At 58.0% G+C, this 25964-nt stretch overlaps 1 protein-coding gene and 1 long non-coding RNA gene across 2 annotated transcripts in view; both read right to left on the reverse strand.

Annotated features, from left to right (window-relative positions):
• Window positions 1–365: 365 nt before the first annotated feature.
• Window positions 366–15794, reverse strand: LOC117640576 (octopamine receptor beta-2R). Its single transcript, XM_034377154.1, has 4 exons — window positions 15167–15794; window positions 8910–9206; window positions 3765–4114; window positions 366–3445 (listed from the first exon to the last, which is right to left on the reverse strand). Exons 1-4 carry the CDS (start codon window positions 15665–15667, stop codon window positions 3124–3126), a joined length of 1470 nt encoding a protein of 489 aa, XP_034233045.1. The 5' UTR covers window positions 15668–15794; the 3' UTR covers window positions 366–3123.
• Window positions 15795–15932: 138 nt separating this feature from the next.
• Window positions 15933–25964, reverse strand: part of LOC117639805 — a 93171-nt gene continuing 83139 nt past the window's right edge. Inside the window, exon 4 of the long non-coding RNA XR_004587386.1 lies at window positions 15933–16210. This is a non-coding gene — a long non-coding RNA (uncharacterized LOC117639805). The remainder of the gene's footprint in view (window positions 16211–25964) is intronic.

Below are 25964 nucleotides of genomic sequence, written 5' to 3' on the forward strand. Positions count from 1 at the left end.
CCCAGTATGATAGCGGCGCTTTGCCGGCCGTTCAGGGCGGGCCGGGGCGAGTCGGGGCGGGTCGGGGCGGGTCGGAACGGGTCGGGGCGAGGCATTGACGCTTTTGGCGCGAAAAATGACTTTGACGGGGAAACAAAGGTCGCGCGACAAAAGGCAGCTTGGTTGGCCTTTAGTGCCTTTAGCGCCTCTAGCGCCTTTAGCCGCGAATTGACCAGGAATGCTCTGCTGACGTCACGCTGGCCATCCATCTTTGTGATGACAAAGCCCGTTCGGAGTCCAGTTTTCTCATCCCCTCGAACCCCAGGACTGAAGTGCTTGCTGTCGACACCGCGAGATAGTGGGGTTGGAAAAAAACAGACAAAGAGTAAAATTTTCCAACTATCTTTAATGTTCACTGCAGATTCAACATTGAACAGAGTCGTCAACATTTAAGTCTAGCCAGAGGATTTAAAGGTTGATCCAGACAACTAGTCCCCACTGAGACAACCACCATACATCACACTCAAAGCTTACTTCCCACATTCGTTTGATTTCGGCTCACAATTTATAATAAAGTTTACTTTCACATTAATGTCTTTTTCAAACGCTCGGAACGTACGTGTCACATTGCCCTTGGGACAAAGCTCAAATACTATGCAAAGCCGAAAAGTATTGTACAGATTGCTTTGTTCCTGCTGAACCACATGAGTCTGGAAGGTCGGATTGGACTGGGACACAGAGGAAACAAGGAGATTTCGTACCGACGGCTAGCTTATTTTTCGTCACTAATCAAGAAGTTAGAACCAGGGTCGTGCTCATTCGATTTGAGAGATTTTACCCGTATTCTTATTTTTCTCTAATGAAATACAAACTTCTAATCTCAAGTTTTAAAAAAATCTGCTTTTGTACAAAAAAATGGGATGATGAATGACGAATTATACACTTGTCATTGATGGATCAGTAATGCAGTGTGTACTGAGAAACGGCCATAGCCACAGATTCCTAGGTAATTCAGATATGATTTCCTGAAGAAAATTAATTTACAATATTTGTCTGTAAAAAAAAAAAGATATGAACTTCACCGGCACTGCTCAGCAAATAGCAGTACTCTTGCTTTATCGAAGTGTTCTACTTATGCAAAGCTATTTTTCACACGAAACTCGCCGAAAGTTAACTGAACTCTATAGGTCATTAAAAACACGAGATCCACAAGAACTTTGCATTTTATGGAATGCTTAGCCATGAGGTATTTTCTCAGTAGTCTCCGTGACATGAATTGTATAGGTGATGCAACTATCAAAAAATATTTCAACTCATTTTCTACACAACGTGCTAAAATGACCACTGAGGACAGAAAATACAGAAAATATCAGTAGACTTACACTTAATTTTCCTAGTCTAACGTCTATAAATAATAGCACCATTGTTTGATTTTGGTAATTTAGCTGAGCAGTATTGACTCCTTGAGGAATACAATTATTTTGTATCTATTGGTTACTCCCCTTGAGCATAACATGGTTACTTTTACCATATTTCAAAGCCTTCAGTGCTCAGAAACAAGCTAGCTCTCGGTACACGACTGAAGAGGATAATATTCGGTCAACATACTTTGATACCCAAGGGAAAGCAGTACTGAACAGTTACTACACAAACATAATTTAATTACGTATTGCTGTTCAACGTCCACCTAAAGCAGATTCCTTTCGACACAAACGGGGTAACTAGGAAGGTCTACTCTCCATCATCCTCTCCTTCCTAAATAGAAATAATTAAGGAAACTGCAGGGGATTTACCGTAAACAACATTACTCATATAACATTTATAAGATTTTAGCAGGTAGGAGGAGTCGGAAAGGAAATAGGAGGGAAGAAGAACGCATATGTAAACATACTGCAGACAGACTCATATTTGATGTTACAGGAAACAATTATTGCATTTTGAATACTGACACTTAGAAAAATATTTGAGCACGGATGCATAGATTAGTAGCTTACAGCCGAGGCAGTTATGGACCCATCATAGATGATTACCTCCTCTCATTTAATTTTGTACGCAGACCATTTTGTCACAACACAGGACCATAAAAACACATTGGGCCGAGCTAGCAAGACAATTCAAGACTATGATAGAAGTGAGAAGTTTACTACGCCCTAGAAAATATAAGGTTTCATTTCTAGATTGTCACTAAACTTGGAACCAACTAGTGGCGTCACGAGAGGAAGCGGTCGCAGAGGACAACCGAACGGGGGGACCTGGCCGCCAGCGCGCTAGCGTTGAAGCGCTCGGTATAGCAAAGGAGCGGCCAATGAGATCAATTCTGGCGAATTGCGCCGCATTGTTGAGGTGAAAGGAAGGTGCGGCCAGGTCCGCGCGTTAAGCCTGCCCCGGCGTGCCCCCTCCTGCTGTTCGCGGAGCGTCCACCGTCGGGGAGGGAGCACGCCAAGGTCACGAGTTAGACTTCAAAAATCCATTTAATAAAATAAAATGCTTTTTATCTCTTGATCTGTACAAATTATTATTATTTTTTTACATCGTATCTAACATTACACTGTACATATGTACACGTGAGAATACTAGCAAGTATCACAATATGGGTAGCACGAACATAATGAAATGAATCATTGGTATAAAAAAATGAATGATATAATTATTATTAATATTATTATTTATATAAATATGAAATATGTACAAAAATATCATCAATCTGGCCCGGGAGACTTGGGTATCTTTCCTTGTGCTGCATTTTGTGAAGGTACAAGACGAACGAACAATCGAATTGAAAAATAAAAACATACGCAATCTAAATTAAACAGTCTCCAAGCACTCTGTAGTATTGCGCTCGCACTAAAATATCGAGGCGGGGGTGGAGGACATGAACACTACTGCACTCTCTCTGTCCTTAAGTAGTTTTTAGGTACATGGGTTTCATTTTTGATTCACTCGAGGGCGGCCCGCACCTCGCCCGCTCACTCCCGATTGCGTCCAGGTTCACCTCCAGGTTCACCTCCGGGTTCGCGTCCAGGTTCACGTTCACGTCCAGGTGGCGCACATGCTGGGGTCGCTGTCCGGGGAGCTACCCGAGCCACTGGCCGGGGCGCTGCCTGGCGCGGAGTAGGCGGGGCCCGGTGGGGCCGTCGGGGGTCGTCACAGACTGCTGCCGAACTCTGAGGAGCGTCTCCGGTCGATGTGCCGCAGGTACGTCTCCGAGTACACGCTCTTGGTGCGGTCGTCGAAGCGCAGCGACGGCCGCCGCATGTCCAGCGCGTCCAGGTCGGACGGCGGCCGCCGGCACAGCGAGCAGAAGGCGCACTGCAGCGTGTTCTTGAACGCCTCCCGGAAGTCCCGGTTGAAGTAGGCGTAGATGAGCGGGTTCAGCGTCGAGTTGAAGTAGCCGATCCAGAAGAGCAGCGCCACCACCACGTCCGGGCAGTAGCACGCGTCCCCGCACAGCGTCGTGATGACGTACCTGCGCAGCACCAGGGCGTTAGAACTCAGCCAATCGTCCCAGAGGCTTCCGGCAAAGGACACAATCAATCAGGGGCGTATGCAATCAACAAAAACAGCCACGGCCGCACCGAGGCTAAGTGCCGCGTCCCTCAACATTGACACTGGAGTCCTGATTGGCCGGCTCGGGTGGCGCAGCGTGTAGCCCACTCTGTAATCCAGCACCCTGCCCCTGTCGGGGCGACGGCGGCGGCGCCAATCGGGGATGATGGCCAGGCCATGGCCCGCCGCGCCCCGCCGCGCCCCGCCGCGAGGCACTCGTCGCGATGGAAGGTACTCACCACAGGAAGAAGGGCAGCCAGCACAGGATGAAGATGCCCATGATGATGCCCAGCGTCTTGGCGGCCTTGTGCTCCCGCTTCATCTTGATGATCTGCCGGTCCTTGGTGGGCGTACTCTGCGCCTGCTCGTGCAGCGTGAGGGCCTTGTTGGAGCCGCCCGACGACGACAGCGCGTCGCCGTTGGTGGCGCCGTGGTTCGTCGACATCATCATGGCGTTGCCCATGCGGTTGTGCATCTGCTTCTCCTGCCGGTTGGCCTCCTTGAAGATGGCCAGGTACGTGAAGATCATGATGGTGCAGGGGATCCAGAAGGAGATGGATGACGAGATGATGGCGTACAGCTTGTTCACCTGCGCAGACAGAGTGGGGGAACTTGGTTATGCTTTTTGTCCGGTCCTGCTCGATTACGCACGCGGCCGCCTGAGTCGGCAGCCTATCACGCCACGCCCGGTTAGAGTAATCAACCTCACACGCGGCGCGCGCGGCATGATGCAGCCGGAGTGACGGAGCGCTAATTCAATTTCCAGCCTCGCATGAGCCGCGCAGCCGCGCGCTCCTGCCCCCAAAATAATGGCACCCCCTTGAATCCGGCCGCCAGCCGAGCGCTTGCCAGCCCCTCCCCCTCCAACTCCGAACCGAAATGAATGAAAAATGTCCCCGTAGTTTGGCAACACTCCCCGAGGAGGCCCGGCAGTCCGGGGCGGCAGCCCGGCCAGCGCGATCGCCATCCGATACTCGGGCCATAATTTATTCGCCGGTCCAGCGCGGTCCGCCCAGCCAGGCCGGCCTGCCCGCGGGGCCGCGCCCATTCATCTGCATTAGGGGCGCGTATGTGCGTGATCACGTTATGGCGCACGTTTTTAGACTAAAAAATTTTAATAGTGAAAAAAATACGGGGGTGGGGATTTGAATTTTGGCTGTGACGTGTTCGCTCAACGTGCTTTACCATACAGTCCGCGCAGGGCCGAGCGGGGCGGTGGCGCGGCTCGCGTTTTGCAGCTCCTGAACTACGCCACCGGTAATGGGAGGGCCTGCTCTCATCACGCTGCGTCAGTCAACGCAGTTTCATTCCGGCAGGGATTAACGCGCAAAGGGAAAACAACAACATTCAAGAACAACAAAGATTTTAAAACCGACGAAATGATATCACACGTTATTCGTAGTAGAGGTTGAGAGGAATAAAATTCAGTTATTTCTGGAGGGGCGAGGTTACTCAGATGCAAATAAATTCCACACCGCTTAATTATTTTTTAGGAAACAAAAAGTTACGTATGCGCTCCACCATCATGCTTTCAGAAAGAATTAAAAATGAAAGTGGGCGTCTTTTGTTCCGTTGAAAGTGTCCGCGGAGAAAAGGTTCGGGGCGCGTGACAGCGCAAGGTGTGGCAGGTAAGTACCTTAATCCCAGCATGAATAAACTAGACTTCCGCTGGCGCCTGGAAAGAAAGTTGCGGGACTCTCTTGTTGGTGGACGGCTGGCTGCCTGCCGGCCTGCCCTGCTACCGCTTTGCGACCCAGCGAGAGGAAAGTTTGGCTGCTGAAATGGCGGGGGCGGGGATGCCGTGCCGTGCCGGGCACGACGTCGTTGAGGGCGGTGAGCGTGAGACGCGGTGTCCGATACCTTGGAGGCCATCCGCTGGTACCCGCCTTGTCCCGCTCATCGACAAGAAGACACGGCCAACGTCACGCGGAAAACGGGCCGGGGAAATAGAGTAGACGGCGCCCTCCTCGCGTCCACCCACAAAACTTGCTCCTCGTGCTTTGCCCAGCAGGAATTCCTTTAAGACTATTCATTGGTAGCTGTGCAATGTTTGCAGACGCGGGCGCTGGTTTTACGGTGTCCGAGGAGGTTGTCCCTCCGAGAACGACGGTGGCGGCCGCGTCTCACCGAGTCCCGTGCGTCGGGAGCGTCCTTTCGAAAAACGGGTTACCCTGTGTTGTTCACAGCGCCGTTAAGCTCCTAATGACATGCCCGCCTCCAGTTCGCTCCATCTGGCAGATTTGAGAGGAAAAAATGAAACATAAAGAGAAAATCCGTTGGCGTCGCCCGGTCGCGTTCCGCGCCGCGTCTTGCCTCGTAAAAGCCCTAGGGATGCTCCGCACCGCTCCGCACCGCTCCGCTCCACCTGGAGGAACCGTAAGGGTTGTCGGCACATCGTCCAAATCCTCTCCAGCGCGACAACTGGAGACCGACTGGAGGCCTGGCAGCCGACCGGAGACCGGGATGGGATGACGGCTGTGCAGCAGCACACAGCAGGTACAGCAGGCCGGGGGGGCTTACGGGAGCCCGACAGCCTCAGACCATCCTCCCGGATTTTTGTTTTTAAATCGCGACCCAAACAAACAAAAATTCGATACGTAAAGCAAACACTTTGCGCTCTGCGCTCCCCGTTCTCCTTCTTGCTGCCCGGGCCCTGGCGCGACCCTGGCGGGACCCTGGGGCTCCACGGCGGCGCAGACACAGTCGGGACGCATGTGCACACGGACCATGCGCTACAAAGGGCTGCCGGAACCAAAGCGGCCCGAAGGGCCGAACCAAAGCAACCTAATCAGCTTCGGCCTCGGCCACGGCCACGGCCCGGCCACGGCCCAGCCACGGCAAGGGATGGCGCCCTAATCCCGGACCCGGCCTCGGCCTCGCCTCGTTCCGTTTGCCCAGCGCGCCCCGCCCGCCTCGCCGCCCGCCTCGCCGCCCGCCTCGCCGTCCCACAGTCGTGCAAAGGGAATCGGGGCCCGTGCCGCGGCCGTGCCGGGTGGCTGGGGCCTCGCTGAGGCCGTGACGGGGAGGGGCGGGGCAGTCCTGCAGCGTTCCGGGGGCGCCACCCTTATCTGTAATTGATGAAAACACACCTGGCAAGGAGGCGACAGCCCGCCGCGCCCCGCCGCGCCCCGCCCCGCCTCAAGCACTCTGGCCACTGCGCTTACAGCTCTAATCCTGCCCAGCAGGGCGGCCAGGGCGCGAAACAGCCGCGCGTGGCGCCACCTGGCGCGTCGCACAGCAGCTCGCACTGGAGCAGCTCACACTGGAGCAGCCGAACTCAGCGGAACTGCGAGCGTCTCCCGTCTTCCGCCCCCATAGCTTGCATGCGAGGCCGTGCTCGGCGAATCAGGGCGAACAATGGCAGGGCGCATCGGTGTGAAATCGTTGCGAGAAGGAAACAAGCTCCGAGAAGGCAAATGGTTTAGATGGAGAGTCATGCCATGCCAGGCTGCTGGGCGGTTCCAGGCGCCAGTGGAGAACAGCATAACTCGGTCCCAATGAACGTCCGATGGATTTGGGAACTGCCATGGCACGACTGGCACGGCGCAGCGACGGGTCCACCTCCCGGTCAGACTGAGTCAGACGGGGCGAGCGTGTCGTGAGCGTGGCGTGAGCGTGGCACCGGGACGCGACGCCGCGGACACTGCAGCCGGGCCGCGGCCCCGAACCAAACCGCAACACAAAGCGGGATTCGCTTTGGGAACAGTGGCGGCGCCGTGCCGCTCCGCCTGGCTATAGCCAGCCACCCGCGAAGTGAACGGCCCCGTGTGTCTGTCTGCTTCGCGTCTCGTCGGCCACGTCACGCCCCGAGCAAACACGCTCTCCCGCTGTATTCCAACCCATTAAAGACGGACAAAAAAAAAAAAAAACACAACAAGAAAAAACGGTCTTGTTTGCCGCGCGCAAACCTCATTTCGCTCCGCCGTCTACAAACATTTATTATTTCACCTAGACACGAAGATAAAAGCGGGGGCCCAATCAGCGCGCCGTTTCGGCCCTTTTGAAATCGACAATAGCGAACTGTCGGCGGGGCCGCGGAGGCCGTCGTCGCGGTGATCCACCCCGCGTGACCTTGACGGGGGCGCTCGCGGCAAGGCTCGCGGCCCCGGGGACGCCGCATAAAGACATAAGACAACGCGGCCCCACACGAAATCAGCAGAGGGGTGGGGAGGAATTCCCTCACGGAGGGCGCATAATTTCTCCCCATCTGGAGGCAGCCGGGCCGGGCCGGGCCGGGGCACAGCCAGCCACGCCCCCTGCTTAGGGAGGGCGCGGCGGCGTGGCGTGGCGTTTGGCAAAATGCAGGACGCGGCCTCAGCCACGCATTCCCCGGCCAACCCTCCCTGGGGCCGCTGGGGCCGGGGTGCCGGGCCGGCCGCGGAGCGGGGACCGTTATTACTGCATGGCGGGGCTCGCGTTATGAAGCGCTCCTTTTCATGGCCCCGCCATGGGCCCCGCCATGGGCCCCGCCATGGCCCGCCGCCGCCATGGGCCCCGCCATGGGCCCCGCCATGGGCCCCGCCATGGGCCCCGCCATGGGCCCCGCCATGGGCCCCGCCATGGCCCGCCATGGGCCCCGCCATGGGCCCCGCCATGGGCCCCGCCATGGGCCCCGCCATGGGCCCCGCCATGGGCCCCGCCATGGGCCCCGCCATGGGCCCCGCCATGGGCCCCGCCATGGGCCCCGCCATGGGCCCCGCCATGGGCCCCGCCATGGGCCCCGCCATGGGCCCCGCCATGGGCCCCGCCATGGGCCTGGCCCTCGCCATGGGGAGGGGCATCCAGCCGCCACGACAGCTCGGCGCCCCGGCTAGACTTGGTCGCCCTCCTCGGCCGCCGAGTGGGCCCCTGCCCTAACCACAGACAAAGCCGGCAGGCTTCTTCTATTACGAGCGCCGAAAGTGAAAGCGTTCCCACAAAGAAACGTCAAGGGGGATGAGGACGGTGCGAGGCTATTGAAAATTCGGCCCAGACGCCTCCCCCCCCCCACCCGCCTTCGACAGGGTATCTCGATAATTGCCGGCAGGAACGTGTGAATCGGATGTTTCATCTTGTTTTTTCCCCCTGCAGGCGAGCGATGTCAGAAGCAGATAAAAAAACGACATTGTTTTATCCGACGCGAAGACGGCGGTTTTCCCTTTGAGTGCGCATCTCCGCCATAAAAAGGGCCACAACCCGGCCAGCCCATTCCGCTTTATTCCCCAGAAAGGTGATCATTTTCAGACTTTTGACAGATGACTTTCTCGAAGGAGATGAGGCCATCGGCTACGGGGCGCAGCGAGAAGGACAAAAAGGCGGTCTCCGACTCGGCGAAATGCGCGAGCCCCTGGTGGGGCCACCCGTCTTTGGCCACGGGCCCCAAGAGTGCGCCTGGCTGTGCTCACCTTGAACTCGCACCGGTCCGGGTGCATGTCCCGGAAGGCCTGGTGCTCCTCCGTGGTGTACCAGCCCAGGAAGATGGGCACGAAGCTGATGATGGCGGGCGACAGCCACGTGTTGAGCAGCATGACGCCCACCACGCGCTTCGTCATGCTGCGCGGGTACTTGAGCGGCATCACGATGGCGTAGTAGCGGTCCACCGAGATGCAGCACAGGTGCAGGATGGACGCCGTCGAGAAGTACACGTCCAGCGAGTTCCACACGTCGCACATGAAGTAGCCGAACAGCCACCGGCCCGTGATCTGCAACAAAAAAACATGGTGCATCAGCCACAAAAAGAAGTGCAGGTCTTGCCCACGCATTACCGGAGCGACTCCCATCTCGCAATGAAGAGCCCAACCGGACGCCGTCTGATTGGCCGGCCTAGGGTTCCTTTCTGTGAGGGTGGGGACAATGCCAAGACGACCACTAACGCGGGAACACACGCACACACACACACACACACACATATATACTTGACTGGGCAGGACATAAAGGGGCTGCCTTGGAAGTTGGTCCTTGCAGTCCAGTGGCGTCCCAGACAAACCTATCAAACTGCTCCGGCCCCGACCCAGAGCCTTTGCCGTTCCCCTTTTGCCGAAAAAAAAGGGACGCTGACCGGGATGAAAAATTTGTCGGGGAGAGGGTGGGTGAAGCGGAGACGAGAGCGAGACCGACCAGCCAGGTGCGTGCGGCCGTGAGGGTAGGGTCTGCACAGCCGCGGCAAAGCCTCGGCACAGCCACGGCACAGCGTGCACACTAGGCCGTAATGTCTTTATTGGCCCCCGGCCGGCGTCCTGGCCATCCAGGCCGTTCCAGGCCTCCCTGGTGTCCCCGACGTGCCCGCGGCGGACGTGGCCCGGCCCACGCCGTGTCGGACCACACCGCACGTCGCTCTGTACAAACGGGGAACCGATAATTGTCCCAAGTGACCTCCGCCGGAAATTCGCCGCGCTGCGCCGAATCGTGTGGAGGAAGCGTTACGCCAGCAGGATATGGCTTGAGGGGATGATTCCGAAGACGGCTTTCGCCACTCTGTCTCTCTCGCACACACTGGACGCGAGAGAGACAGAGCGATGAAAGCGTTCTTGGCGGAGCCCCTTCGCTCGCCTCCTGCACCGGTTCCAGGAAAAAAGGATGCGAGAGGTGTTCCTGGAAATTTCGCAAGATCTCCTGCTGCGGGTTCTTTACGAATGCATCTTTTCTGCGCTGTGCCGTGGCGGAGTACAGACGGAGTCAGCGTCTTTTTTTTCGTCCAGTGCACGCAGTCTCTCGGGCTCACTCACGACGGGTTGCGTGAGGTGAGGCGGAGCGGCGACACTGCGCAAAGTGGCCGGTTTAAACACTTGGCGGTGGAGGCGACGCGTGGGTCGCTGGCACGCCAGGCATCCGGTGACGAGGCTGAGCGGTGAGGCAGGCAGCAGGCCGCTTCGGCCCCCCTAGCATGAAGGGCTGGCAGAGAGGATTCGCTAATGTCTTCAGTAGCCCTCTCAACCCACACCGCGTCCAGGCTCCCCCTCCCTCTCTCTTGTTCGTAGGGCGTGTGGGTGCGAGAGAGACAGACAAGTCAGCCTGCCCAAGACCTGGCCCAAGACCTGGCCCACGGGATCCGGAATGTGCCGCGTCAGCCCCGCGTCAGATCGACGCCAGTCTCGAGCTGACCCACCCCGTGGCTCTGCTACTCTGCCGCTCCGCCGCCCTGCCGCTGTCTCTGCCGCTGTCGGGAAGGAGGGACGTCGGTAGGATAAGGGTTGCAGGCGGGCCCGGCCGGCGTGTTTTCCCAAGACACGAAAAAACAAATCAGTCGAGGAGCTCGGAAAGCAGATAAGTCGACTTCAATCACATCTTTCCTTCACTCCCCTCGACGGGTTCCTTTCTTTCGTCCTGTCGCACACGTACACGCCACGCGCAAAACGCGCGATTGGGTTTTGGCGACTTTAATTTCAAAGCGGAGAAGTCGCGCTTGGTGGGACAAGAAAAAAGCGCGCCAGTGGCCGTGGAAAAGAGTCAACATTCCCCTCACGACGATTGATTCGTCTTGAATTCGTTTGAAGTGTCCAATGTCAGCGAGGACGTCGCAAGCGACTGGGATGTTGTTGTTGCTTTTTTTTTTCGAGGGTGGGACACTGTCTACTCGGCTCTCGACCAGCTCGATCAGCCAACTCAAACACGCTGTGCCCCCTTTTCTGTCTGTCCCACCCTCGCGCTTCCAAGCCACCCCACGACGCCTTGCGCGCGCTTCCCCAGCACAATTCTTCCTTGATTTTCCCTCTTGTTTGTTTGCAATGTGTCACACGCAGATGCGCTGCTGGAAGCATGCATGCGAGAGTTCTGCCGTGCCTGTAGCGTTTGGCACCTATAAACAGCGACAGAAAAATAACAGTGTACTTCTATGGTGGGGACTCTGACACAATTCCAAAATGTACCCGTCTTGCGGAGCTCTCTTGCTTCTTCTACCCTTTTCTGATTCGGCCCAGGGAAACATTATTAAACGTTTACAAACATCTCGAAGTACCGTATTTAATTTTTAGCTGCAGTGCAGACGCATTGCGTGGACCCACACACACAAACGCACAAACATAAACACACTCACACACAGCCACATGGCTAGCCATCGTTAATCGCAGACGTGCGAAACTTGAGCCCAGCTGTCACACAGGGGTTGCCTCGAGTCACGTTATGTCACGTGATTTGTCACACACGCGCGCGTGTGTGACACTGTGACGAATACATGCCTTCGCAACGCGACGTCGGACAGGATATCCACTGTCGGACTGACGGCAGTGTAGCAAAGGCACATCGCGCAGAAAGACACTCTCCATTGCATGTCGTCGTAAAAGTACCATTGGGGTACTACGTCAGAGGGACCAACTAATCGTTTCAGAGGAGAGTTTCTTTTTTCCCTTAGGAATCTTGGATGGCCCTTTCGGCACACGTGGACCGTGAAATGACGACATAAATTTGCAAGTCGCGAAAAAGGTCCGGGCGAGAGGAGCCGGGTCGGGGCACAAGTCAAAGACTTAAGTAGAGCAAAGAAAATTAATTCGGTTAGTGGGCACGCTAAAGGTCGTGGGCCGTGGAGGGTTGTTGGCTGGCGGCCTGGCGGGCTGGCGGCGGTAGCGGCCTGGAGGGTGGTCCGGGATGGCTGAGCGAGCCCTTCAACCACCTACCGCCCGGACCTTGCCCCAGGGGAGCCAGGCGGGGCCCCAGCGGCCCCCACAGGGGACCCAGAGAGGACCCAGAGCGGACCGAGGGGTCCCAGAAGCCCCCGGGCGACTAGGGCCGGTTCCGGGCGAGATCACCACAAGTGACGATTTGCATTTAAATAACGCTCGTTTGATTCCAATCAGAGCTCCTCGGCGCTGGCATTATATAAATCATACATTTTTCATGTCGCTGCCGCCGCTGCCACCCTCGGAGCCTCCCCGGGGCTTTTCCGAGCCGGCGGCCTTCCAGAAGTGCCTGCTGATGCGGCGCGCCGAGGACACCCCGACCACTGCATCGTGTCGCCGCGTCTGGCCGCCACCACGGCAGAGCCTGCCTCCCTGCCCTCCTCCGTGAAGTAGAGATCCACCCGAGAGGCCGGCCTGCTCAGAGCAGCACCCGGATTCTTGACTTCACTTTTCATGGAATTTTTGACGAATACTGAGAAAAAGTCTTCTCCAGTCAGAGGATACTTTCTTGAAAGTTTTTACCCCCCTTTTTTTACGAGACAACAAATGACACAAAATTGAAAAACAAACCAAGACACACCGTACCCCGCGCGGCGCGCGTCAACGAAACCCTGCCGCGTTTTGCGGCGGTAGCTAAATCCTACGGAGGACAAATTACGCAGACCTGAATGTCATCATTCCATTATTCAGATGCAAATCGTCCCCGAAAGCTCCGCCTTTTGGGACTCGCTGCGCTAAACAAAAACAAAGGGCGACGCGCATTGACTCGACCGTCTGCAGCAGGCGAGGCCAGGCGAGGCCAGGCGAGGCGTCAGCGGCACCGGCTGCCTTCTCGACTCCGGATTCAGACAGACAAAGCAGGCGGCAGGCAGCCACACCGACCTGGCGCGCCCCCTTTGTGCGCCCCCACCCCTTTTGCTTTTACAGCTCGGCACGCCACGCCACGGTCAGGTGATTCACACTGCCCTTTTCATGTAAATGGTTGTGTTGATAGTGGCGACGGCGGCGCTCTGGCCATGCCACGCGCGGGAGGGTAAATATTTCCAGTGCCATTGAGTGAGTCGCGTTGCATGGGGCTGCGACAGGGGCTGGGGCGGCGGGGGCTGCAAGGTGGAGCGGGCCAAGAATTATGGATGGGCGTCCCGGGCCGTCACCCCGCTGTGCCCAGCCGGATGTTTGACCAACAGCGCGAGGTAAAACACGGCAACGCCACTGCGAGGCCCGGCTACACCCAGCCGCATTTACGAGATGAGCTCAATTACTTCTTTTCATCGAGGTGTGCGTCTTAACGATCGAGGCCTGCGGGGAGGAAAACACCGTGCGTTCAAAGAAAGGAATTGTTAAAAAAACGACCCCCGGCTCTGCTCTGACTTGACTTTCCTACCCTCTGTTGTTTTCCCTTCCGTCTCGCATTTCCCGATATAGCGGTTTAAAATATTCATGGGGAGGCAAACTGGAGTAAAAGGAGCGTTAGAGAATGGAAAGCGGCACCCACCTCAACGGGAAAGGGGATGGGGAGGAGAGAGCCTGACGAGTGGATCAAGTTGCAGCCGCGGGTTCAGCGGCAGGCGGGTCTTCCCCAACTCTTTCAACTTGGCAAGTCCGGTATATCCCCAGTTATGAGTTCCGCTCAAGCAGCAGTCAGATTGCACCGTCTGCCCGGCCACGCGAGCGCGAATGATTACGCCCGCGGGTAGGCGTGTTTGCAAAGGTGTGTGCGTATGAGGCATACCCCGCATGTGTGACTCGATTACCGACAATGGAAACGGGTGCCATAATACGGAGCCAGAGATGATTGCTGATTAGAACAAATGCCATCGCGGCGGGCTCCCCGCCACTGTAAACAGCCAGGCCACTGCAAACCCAACGCGGTGTCGCCCAGGTGAGGCGGCCGGTGCAAACGAGCGACTCGAAAGACAAATTGGCTGATCAGAAAGGTGCTGGCGCGGCGCCACGCGAGAAGGGTCGCGCGGCGCGAAACGCAGTGTGCCAGTGGGGTGGGCTGGCCCTGAAAAGGCTGAAAAGGGAGAGCGGGGGGCGAGTCTGTGTCGTGCTCTTGCTGGTAAATCGGCAAGCGACGCGCGTGAATTATGACTTGGGTCCCCGCCCCGCCCTCGCCAAATGAGAGTCGGCGGCACGAGGCGCGCGCGGCGGGGGCGCGACTGAGGACTCTCCGCAGCAGCAGGACTCAGAAGGTGAAGGAGAGGCGGTCGCGGGGGAAGGGGGGGGGGGGGATCGGCGGCGGGGGTCGCATCGCAAGGAAGAGCAGCGCGGCGTGGCTAGGCGGGGCTGGGCGTGGCGTCAGGGAGGGAGGGGGCAGTTATATTGGCACAAGGCGCCCATTGTAGCACGGGGAGCGCGGCGAGCACGGCGTCTACGACCTTGCAGCAGCCAGGGCCCACCGGTCGCCGCAGGCCCGCGCATACACAAACACAACGACAGAGACACACTACACGCTCACGGACACAGACACACACACAAGCCGCAGACACGCAAAACAGCGGGAAGGGACCGCGGCATGCGACAGAGACTGGTAGTTGGTTATTTTCGGAAGGGCCGCGCTCATTTCAATATGACGTTCATCCCGGCCGTGCGGCGCGACGGTGGCGGCTGCGTCCGCAGATCCCCGGCGGCGACCCTGCCCCGCCCCGCTGTGCCCTCCCTCGGACGCGGTCCTCAATACGCGGTGCGCCGGCCCGACGAGTAAACAGTGCTGATGAGGGAAGTTCTCCAGGCGAGACAACCGAGCCGAGACGCCTGGGCCCGCTGGGCTGCACCGCGGCCCGGCTAGGTTGGCATGCCTGTGCTCCGCTGGCTTCGCTGGCTTCGCTCTGCACCACACGACCGCCGCATAGTTTACTCCGCCTCCTGTGATTGGGCACGGCAAGCCGGCAGGTTGGTACTACTGCTTGGCCCGGAATGTGGTGGCGCCGCCAACTTCGCAGTCGAGTAACGGTTTGCGATTACGCAAATCACTCCCCGGGTAGCGAATTCCACGCGAACACTATCAGCAGCCGCAATTAGCGGAAAGGAGGCACCGCGGCACTCACCTGCACGCTCATGTTGAACGTCATGGCCACCATGGCCACCAGCATGTCGGCGAAGGCGAGCGACACGACGAAGTAGTTGGTGATGACGCGCAGCTTGCGGTGCCGCATGACCGACACGATGACGAGCAGGTTGCCGAGGATGGCGGCCAGGATGATGAAGCCCATGAGGGCCACCTTGACGACGAGGCCGAGCGTGTCGGCCCATTCCTCGTCGGCGGGAGCGGCGGCATCCTCGTCGAGGGCCACGGCCGTGGCGCCACCCGCCGAGTCGTTGTAGTGCGTGGCGTTGCCCAGCCGCTGCAGCAGGGATGAAGCGGTGGCCGCCACAGCCAGCGTCAAGCCGCCGGCGTCGGGGAGGGTGGTGGCGGTCCCGGCCGGCGGCGGCAGTGCCGCACCGGAACCGGGTACCGGCAGCGTGCCGCCGGCCGACAGCGCCGCGGCCAAGACCGCGGACAGGGCGTCGTGGTTGTCGACGAGTACGTTGCTGCCGTGCGGCGACATCCCATACTCTTGCTCGCGGCGGGGAGTGGGCTAGTCCCGGGACTCATAGCGCCGCGTCATGGCCGGGGCTGGCGGTGCAGCGCCATACAACGCCGGGGGATGACGGCCGACTGAGCGCGTTGGCGACGCGCGGTGGTCACCCTGCGCGCGTGGCGGCGCGTGGCGGCGCGTGGCGCGCGGCGACGACGGGAAGGACGGCGACAGCTGCGAGTGGGCGGCGTCCCCCGGCGTCCCCCAGCAGCGCGGCGCCGCGACGCGAGATTAGTAGCCTGGCGAGGGCCGCTGTCGCTGAGGCTGCCCCTGAGGTTGCCGCTGTCGCTGGCGCCGCGGCTGCGTCAGGACGCCTCTCGTTTTAGCGACTTTTCGTCGCAAAAAATAACTTGACGGCGGGACGGCGGGGGCGGCCGGGGCAGAGTGGCGTCCCGTCAGGCTGAGCGGCCTCGGCCTGGAGCAGCGGCAGTGGCAGCAGCGGCTGTGGCCCGGGGCTGCTGGGGCTGCTGGGGCTGCTGGGGCTGCCTGGGGCCTGCGGTGCGCCGGCCGCATCTGCAACGAAAACACAGGCCGAGTCAGCAAACAAGGTCAACAGGCAGGTGGCGGGGCTCCGCGTTGTTTTGGGACCTGAAAATGGACTAGGGCAGTGGTGGTGGTGTGTGTGTGAGTGGCGGTTGCACTGTCGCGCCTTACACCGAGACTCAGAGAGTGCCAAGAGCACGGTACCATCGCGAACTCTCTGAAAACGTACCCTCACCCGCCTCCTGCCTCGCGCGGGGCAGTCCTCCCTGGCAGTGGATGCCCCGTCGGCAGCAGGGATGCAGCGAGGGGCTGGTGCAATCAAAACCGGGTTCCATTCACTCGTTTGACACTTGTACGCAGCGCCCCGCCGCGTCGTCATGGGGTGGCAGAGATAAGGCAGTCGCTCCTGCATCACATCAGGTGCTGTCTGTCTGTCCAACTGTCTATCTGTCTGTCTGACTGTGCGAGAGGGGCGGATGCGGTTTATCTGATCCGCCCTGCCCTGCCAGCGCGCTGGTTTCAAAGTTGGGTCTCCCGACGTCCCGTCTCCCTCGCACCCGCACGGGACACCCCGTGAGTGCGAGGGAGATGCCTCTCACTCGGACTCAGCCCGCAGTAGTGAAGGCAAGCTGGTGCCAGCGACCCCTCGGGGGTTCCCCCGCGACTTCCCGCTGTTTGATAAAGACCCCGTCAGCCAGGTCGCTGCGTTGCGGTGCGCTGCGGTGCGCCGTGGCGCCCCGCGGCGGCGAGGTCCCCGCCCCGCCCGCCCCGCCCGCCCCGCCCGCCCCGCCCGCCCCGCCACCGCAAGGCAGGTGCGAGGCGACACGGAGCGACAAGGAGCAACAGCGAGTCACGGCGGTCTCCATGGAGCGCCTGCGGAGTCGAGGGTAGGCAAGCCCGCTGGACGCCAGCGCGCAGCGGAGCGCAACATTGCCTACGCCCAATTACCATTACCACTAAGGGCCCGCAGGCGGCCACCTCCCACCCAATAGCTGTGCGACTTAACTTTATTTCCAGAAACGTATTCCCACGCGCTGCCCGGTACGTCACGATGTAGCTTTTCCGCATACAAGCACGCGAACGAACTATGTACTTTGCGGGTGGTAAACCCGAAGCTTGTGGCCTCCCGCCGGGCCGCACTACGCGGTGCGGCGCGGTGAGGTGCGGGTTCAACGTGACACCAATTACATTACGCGCGGTTCAGCCAAGCATTAGGTCGGAAGGGAGGTATCCGGAGGGGGATCGGGTCGAGCAGGGCGAGCAGGGCGAGGGCGCCTGGGCGCCGCGTCGGCACCGAGACGGGCGCGCCGGCACGGCGGCAGCGTCTCGCGCCAAATTGATTCCCTCACAGTGTGCACCGTCATAAACAATTTTCACCAAGTCAACCACTCATTTTTTCCCACCTTGTTTATGTTTTCGTGGTGAGGGCCTGATACTAATCTTTACAAGTCACGTAAAAAAAGAGCGGTTATTTCTATGTTCAAACGAAATTGACCGGTTGTTTGCCTGCAATGGGCTCCGCTTTTGGGACACTGCACCGGGGCGCGCCTCCTCTCCATTACGCCCGATAGTGTAATGCCGGTTAATCACGGAGCTTTAACGTTATTATTTCCGAACCTAATTGCCGTTCAGGTGGAGCGACATGAAAGCAGCCCACGCACTGATCGCGCCGCCCGGCCGGGTCAGCGGTTAAATCGCCCGGCTTGGATTAATCTCCTAATGCGACACGCTGTGTGGAGGGGGAGGGACACAACCGGGTCCTTCAGGGGCAGAGGGAAAAGGGGGGGGGGGGCACTGTGAGGAAAAAGCAAGTGTCGCTGACACAACACGGATTTACACGAGAGCGTTGTGCGAGGCGAGTGACGGCTGGCGCATGGAAGAAGCGACGAACTACATGAAGGACGCACATGACAAAAGAACCGAGGGAGAGAGAGAGAGAGAGAGAGAGAGAGAATGAGAGGGGGAGGAGAGAGGGAGATAAGGGGGAGGGTGGCGCAGGGACACCTCCTTGCATCGGTAGCGCTTCGCATGGATGGATATAAGCCCCAATTTTGCCACCCTGTCTCTGTCGTACTTTGGGGGAGTCCCGTAGGGTGAGTGAGAGAGAGAGAGGGAGTGACACTTTGGAAGCACGCGGCAGACGGCGGCGCTGCGTGTGATGGACGCCAAAACGATGCTTGATTAGAGGCGTGCGAGGCGTGCGTGGTCGCGTGTGGCACGGCGCGGTGCGTGGCAATCAGGACGGAGTGCAGAAGTCCGACTTCCGGCCCGTCGCCCCGCCTCTCTCGCACCCCTACGACGCGGCGCCGCGTGAGGGAGACGGAGCGATGGAAGCACGGTTTTGTATCAGACTCCAGGCCTAGCTAGCGCTAAGGCTTATCGTGCCGGTGACGATGGATGCACGCGGTATACACCGACCAAAACTTCGCATGCGAATTTTCTAACCAAAAATTCACTGTGTCAATTATTATCCGCGTGCATTGGTGCCCGCGGACAAGTGAGCTAGTGGCGTGGTGAACACAACAACATTGCGGCGGCTCGTCTTCCGCCACAAAAGACCGTCATTAAGTGGTGCTTCGATTTGATTTCCGCATCATAGGCGGAGCGTTTCGCTGGCCACACGATCACGTTTTCTAGCCGACTCGGGCAGGCGGCCCACACAGTATTTATTTTAACTTCGGCGTTGGCGCGACGGAAAAACACACACACACACACCACGGTGCTTTGGTCGTCACGGCCCGTTACCATAATGCCGCGACGTACCTGAAGCTAATTTCATTGGTGGCCGGTAAACAACCCCCACCCCCTTCGACGGACACACCCACGGCGAGCCGCTCTCGGCGCGCTGCTCGGCGTACACACACACACACACACACACACACACACACACAACGCGATTAGCGCCGTGTTGCTTTTTGAGCTTCCCCGCGGCGACGACGCGCGGCGTGGGCGGGCCGGGCGGAGGCTCAGCGCCGAGGCATCGCGGTGCGTCTATCTGGAACGGGATTACCACCTGCCGCCCGCACGCAGCCTGCGCTCGTGTGTGAGTGTGTGTGTGTCAAAGAGTGACGTGGAGGGGTGCGAGGGGAGGGCGTCAGGGGCTGCCGCCAGTGTTGGCGTTCCTTGCTGCGGCGGCGGGGCTGTCGGACTGGTATGCCCCGGCCGCCATACGCTGGGCCATCCGCCGCCACTGCCCTGCCCCTCCGATGAAATTTACACCCCCTGGCTAATTTACGAGCGCCCTAGTTGCGATGCTGGCTGCCGGGGCGCGGCCGGGGCGCGGCCGCGGCGTGGGCGGCACGCGTCGACGGGCCGGGCTGGCTGCGAATAAAGAATCGCCGGCGTGATGGCCGGGGTTAATGAGCATCAGGGCCAGACAGGCCCGCCAAGCAACGTCCGTCAAACAGGCGGGGCGGGTCAATGAAGCGGAGTGTGGCGGCGGCTGCCAGACAGCCGTATTCTGTATCACACACGCGTACGCACACACGCGGCCCGGCCACCACTCATCGTTCGGCCCGCGGGACACCTGTTTCTGTCGGCCCGCGGCGCGCTTCGCTCGTCGCTCGGCCCGGCCGCGCCCGGCCCGCTCGGGGCGCGCTGAGCTTGCGAGACGCGCGGGCCCCGAAGTGGGTCATGGAACTCGTCTTCCTATTTTCGGCGCCCCGGCGGTGGCACTGCCGCGGCAAGCCCATGGCGCTGCGGGCAGTGTGGCGAGAAACTCAATGGGCGAAATGCACCGCGGTGCACCGCTATGCGAACGGCCGAATTTCGGCAGTGTGCTGCACCGTGTGGACGCACTAGGGTAAATCCACTCTGAAATTTTCAGAGTTTCTGAGACCACTAGGGTAAATCCACTCTGGATTTTTAGAGTTTTGTCAGAGTTGCAGAGTTTTGCTCAGAGTTTCAGAGTTCAGGTCAGAGTTTCAGAGTTCAAGTCAGAGTTGCAGAGTTACGGTCAGAGTTTCAGAGTTCAGCGTTCAGAATAAGTCAGAGTCTCAGAAACTCTGAAAATTTCAGAGTGGATTTACCCTAGTGACTCTGACTTATTCCAGAGTTATAAGAGACTCTGAACCAGAGACTCACGAAATTCGCGCACCCCAGAGTTAAAAGGCCAGAGTGTAATCTAGAGTTCAGAGTCAGAGTGTTATCCAGAGTTTCTGATGTCAGAGTGTTATCCAGAGTCTCTTGTCAGGGTGCCAGCATTAAGTTTCAGAGTCTTAATAATGATAGAATATCTTGAACAGTGCTTGGTCTAGAACTGCCTTGGAAGTGTCCCTAGGGGCTAAAAATCGAGTCCGAGCCGAATCTGCAATCCATTTTTCGCTACCATCAAATGTACCTCAGCATACCGGGCCAATACTATCCGATCAGATTGAAATTAAAACTGTCCTAGTAAAATAGTCCATAGATGACACCTACCAATTTTCAATCAAAAATAACAAAAACTTCCCGAGTTATGGCTTCGTCAATTTGGAAATATCTAACTCTGAAACTCAGACGATGGCTCAAACTCTGAAACTGTGAACCGGACTCTGGAACTCTGGATTGAACACTTAACTCTAAAATCAAGGACTCCAAAACTCTGCAACTCTGACGCTGAACTCTAAAACTCTGAGCGTAACTCTGCAACTCTGACGCTGAACTCTGAAACTCTGACCGTAACTCTGCAACTCTGACTTGAACTCTGAAACTCTGACCTGAACTCTGAAACTCTGAGCAAAACTCTGCAACTCTGACAAAACTCTAAAAATCCAGAGTGGATTTACCCTAGTGCGGCAACCTAATTACACCATCTGCTTTTTTGCGCCCCGCCACTGAATCAGCATGACCGGTACCTGCCCGGCCTCGTCGCTGCTCGCGGCATTGTCCGTCCCGATGCCATTGTCACGTGGAGGGAGAGGGAGGGGGGGGGGCATGTTAGTTTGCCGAGCCCTCGCATTGGCAAAGGGTTGACAAACACACACACTGGGCAGGCCCGATGAGGCGCACGAGGGTCTGCGCCGTAATGAGTCGAGTCCTGCTCCTTGCCGTCGTCGTCCAGCTGCAGGAAGCAGCGAGGCAGCGGGCCGGATGAAAATTTGACAATGGCTGTCCGCCATGCTGAATGATTAAACGCCCGTCCCCTGCTTCTTTGGCCCTCTCTTTTCCGCCGGGGTCGAGGAGGCCGAGGGGGCCGAGGCCCAGGCCAGCCCAGGCACAGCCGCGCAGCCCACCGGCGTGGAAAAGAGGCCCAGCAATTATTTCGCCTATTTTACTTTCCCAGAGATTTTGCATCAAGGCGCTGGTGTCGTGTTGCCTCGCAAACAACCCAGTGGTCCGCCTTATCTTCGCGTAATGTCGGATTTCCATTTGACTCGAAAGGGGGATCGTTTAGTTTCCGTTTGCAGAGAATCCAAATGATTCATTTATCAAATTTGAGTGCCTCACCCTTTCCCCCGGTCGGCGCGCCGCGGCGTGGACCGCCATGGGCCATAGCTGGCCTACATAGGCAGGCTACATAACGGCCAAATGAAAATTCCTCGGCACAGAGCGATGAGATCCACTCAGCCCCTACCCTTGCCGGCCCTGCCCGGCCCCTCTGTGATCATCACCCCACAGTCTGGTGTGGTACGCAAAGCCACAAGCCTCTTGTGGCCGGCACCCCGCCCCCACCCGTCCCGAGGAATCCAGCGGTCTGATGCCCGCCATATCCCCCTCATCTAGAAGGGGCGGGAGATGACCCAGAAATCGCGAGATTGTAAGTATGGGTATTCAAAGGGAAAGAGGTCATGAAGTATTCATAGGAGGGATAAAATATGGGCCGGGCTGATTAATGGCACTTTCTACCGTAGGAGGAGCTGGCCTGTCAGGCCTGACCCAACGCAGAAAAATCACGCGTGTCTGTGAGGAGGGCTGGGAACGGATTTGCCCCGAGTGCGTTTGTTTGTGTTATAGACCAGCAACAAGACTGAGAGGTAAACACATCCCATTGCAAAAAAAGTGGTCTTAGCTCACCTTCAGCTGCTTGCAAGTGGGTGGGAAAAGCGGGACGTGACTTTGGCAGCCTGATACTTTGTGTTTCTCCCACTTTCGCAGCCGTGTCCCGGCCAGCCTTCGTTGGCGCGCCTCCAGGAGAGAGGAGCTGGTCTTGCGGTGCAGCGGCGCGGCCGCAGCTTTGACCCCAGCGCGGCCAACTTCGCCGCTAAATCTCAAAACCCAAATTGGTTTTGGCCGCGTCCGCTCCGCACGGCAGGGCACGGCAGGGCACGGCGCGGTGAGGCGAGGCTGGGCTCCACACGGGTTTCGAAACCGCAACGTCCAGCAGCACAATGGGCGTACCCTGGAGGGCAGGAGGATCCGAGGCCAGCCGGCCAGCCACATGTCACACACTGCGACGCAGTGCGTGCACACACCGTAGAGGGCCCTCTGGCTTCGGGCGGCCGACCGCACGGTATAGTTCACAGCTCACGGAACCAATATCAAATAAGAAAAATCAACTCTCATGAAAATTAAAATTTGATGACGTCTGCCTCGTTACTGGGAACTTTCAAATGCAATAATCAAAGAAAATACGAAAGAACCGTGCTTGTACACGAGATGCGAGTTAGCCAGGCGTCGACACCCAAGCAGCCCACTCTTAAATTAAAGGCAACAAAATTCCGAAATCGACAAAGAAGCGCTTTGTTTCGTTACGTAGTGCGGGGACAGCGGCGAGGAGCCGAGGAATTTTAATCAGCGCCTTTTACGGGGCTTTGGCCAATCGGGCGTTTGAGCCCCGCCCCGCGCGTGTGGGCTGGGCTGCGGGCTGCCTTCGGCCCGGCATTTCCCTCTGTCAAACCGTTTTCGCTTCCCCGCTTATTTTTTGGCTTGCGCTAATCTTATTTTCCCGACGCTCGGCCGCCGCCGCTTCGGCCCTTCGCCTGGCGGCAAGGCTCGGCTCCTTCAAAATCGAGTAAAAAAAAGGCCTTTGCAAAGCAGGAATCTAGTAATGGTCGGAGAATTAGCCGATAAAAAGGGAAGAAAAGGCGATAAAAGATGGCGATTACAAAGACCGCGAGGTGCGTGCGCCACCATTTGTTTTAGCGCCCTCCTTTCACGCGACTTAGGAGACTACGCAAATGCAGGAGCCAGTTTGGCACGCCCCGCCGCATTGCTGCTCGCGCGGCTTGTCGTCATGAGTGGGAATTCGCAGTGCCGTCGCCATGGCGCGCCAGTCCGCTCCGTGAAGCCCCGCCAAGGCGAGCAACGCCGAGGCAACGCTCCGGCGCACCCTCTCAGAGTCTGGCGCCATGGCAACCATCTGCCCCGGTGCAACAAAGGGGCCGAAAGGGGCGCGATGCGCTTTGCACGCCCGATGGGCACGGGCGCGCGATCAAAGCGCGAACCGAGTGTGTGAGTACGCGGACATCTCGACGGCTCAACAAAAACAGAGCCGGCGGTGAAAAATCACCCGGCCCTCGCACAAGGCGCGGCGCCCACCCCGCCCAGCCCCGCCTCGTCCGCCCCGCCCAGGCGCCACACGCCCCGCCACGAAGATGGATGTGAGCCGTCGGCTAGGAATCTGAATCGATTTCCCGTCAGCAATATGATCACGCTTCCCGCAACGCCACCTTCGCGTTTTACTAAATCGACCAATTTTCCGCATCAGTGCAGAACGTCTTGTCATTCAGCCTGCTCAAAAATGCGGCCATTTTACTTCAAGAAAAATAAGACAAAAAGTGTAAGTCATGGAAGATATTCACCATAAGTGCAGTACAGACAGTCCCATCCGTGTGAATTTGTTGCGGCTACCTTCCAAAACGCGGGCTGGCCCGAATTCTGAGGTTGACCTTCTCACCCCGTAGGAATGCGACCGGGCCAAACTATCCCCAGCGGCGCGGAGGCGCAGACTCAGCAGGGAACGGCTCTTCCTTTAGAAGGCTTTGGCGAAACAATTCTACTTTGCCGTGGCAATAATTCAATGTTTCAATGAAGGGACCATCGAGGGGGCAAAAGTTGGGCCCAAACTCGGCGCAGGCTCGGCACCGTAATCAAATTAAAACTACTTGCCCGGCGTGCCACAGGCGCCACAGGCGCCACAGGCCGCGGCGTGCCGACCTGGCGGTGGGGCCATCGGCCAGGACGACCGCAATCTCAAAGACTCGCAGAGATGATGCAAATAAATTATCTTCCGAAGTCACGGAACCGTACTGAGCAGTCGGGAAGAGTGCCCCCTTTCAGTGCCCGGCTTTGCTAATCTTTCATCGCTGGAGGAGGAATGGAGTCCTCAAGAGGAGTAGTGCAGGACCTAGCCCAAGGACGCCGCACGGTCTCCGACAACCGTGCACTCTGCAATTAGGGAGTCGAATGCTAGAAACGAAAATGAAAAGCACAGTTGGATGTGACTTTCCTCACCGGCATCCTTGTGTTCGGTGGTGCAAGACTAGCCCGCCTGACCTGCGGTCGCGAAGTCTGTCGAAGTCTTGGACGTGCTGAGTCGCGGAAAACGAGTGGCCGGGTAGACATGGGGCAGCCTTGCGCCTCGCCCCACCACCTGCACTCCGATGACGGATCCCTTGTAAGGATTCGCAGGGGTGTGACTGAGAAGAGAGTCGCGAGGCGGGGCGGCGTCACCGCGGCGCGCCGTCGTAAAACTCAATACATGGTCGCCCATAAGGGGCTGGCTGCCTGGCCGTGCAGCGGGCGGGTGGGGCGCCGCGCGAGGGCGGCAGGGGCTGCAGGAGGGCGTACATTTATCACGTCATATTAGTGTTGGCACTTTCGATCTGCAGCGCCACACCGCCCGACTCGGTTGCCGGCCGCGCAGAGATATGTGTTACGGGTGCCGACATTTCAGCAGCAGGACCAGTGGCAGAAAGACAAGTGGCAGAGAACAGGAAAAAACACTGCTGGAGTGATTAATTTTACGAGGGAGAACTTATTTTACGTAGCTGCGACGTTTCAAATTGGTTTCGGTTCGCAGTTTGACCAAATTTTGTGGGTGATTGTCGCAGTGGATGAACTGGAGAAGAAAGGTCAAAGAGGGAGGGGCACTCTGAGGCAGCAGCGTCGTCAGAGGAAGAGCCGCGGGGCGGCAATTAATTTTTGAAGGTCGAGAGGTATTCGGCGCGCACTGGTGTCGCTCGGCGGCCAAACGGAGCTTGGCAGGTGAATGGAGGTCCAAATGGCCCATTAGGTGCGGCCGTGCTCCGGCCGTGCTCCGGCCGTGCTGCCCTCTTCCGAGTGAGGACCCCCTGCTTCGGCCGTGCCGCGCCGAGAGGACGTGTGGCTCCTGTGGCGTCAATTCCGCACAGTTAGTGCAAGAAATTTTTAACTTATGATTGATCATTAATTTTTTGATCATTTACTTGACTTGAAATTGGTGACCTAAACTAACCTTGCATTTCCAAAATCGTTAGAGTGAGGATGGGGTCAGCTAAAAACACTTCTGGATGTGCGTCCGTGCTACGAAAACAGGGATGCGTGGCCAATTAATTCATGTTTTGAAAAGCTTGTTGGCTAAAGCTGAGCAGGGCGAACGGAGAGGGACTGGGAGGAACAATATTTCTGTATGGATTTTTGAGGGTGCAACAGAAGCAGCCCAGGCCCCCTCTAAAGCCAGATTAAGGATTTCATTTCGCGGCGAGGAAAGCGGCCGGGCTCAGCCTGGCAAGGAGGAGGGTGGGGGATCTGATGTGGGTGGGTATTGATGAGAACGATCCAGCCCCCACCACGGACAAAAAGAAATAAAAATATTTACGAAAAAAATGAACTGGAATTGCCGTTCACCAGCACCGTTTCCGATTTTCTGATGCCTCCTGGATCA

This window comes from Thrips palmi, unplaced genomic scaffold (genome assembly GCF_012932325.1).
Source record: "Thrips palmi isolate BJ-2018 unplaced genomic scaffold, TpBJ-2018v1 HiC_scaffold_1, whole genome shotgun sequence".
Classification (NCBI taxonomy): Eukaryota; Metazoa; Arthropoda; class Insecta; order Thysanoptera; family Thripidae; genus Thrips; species Thrips palmi.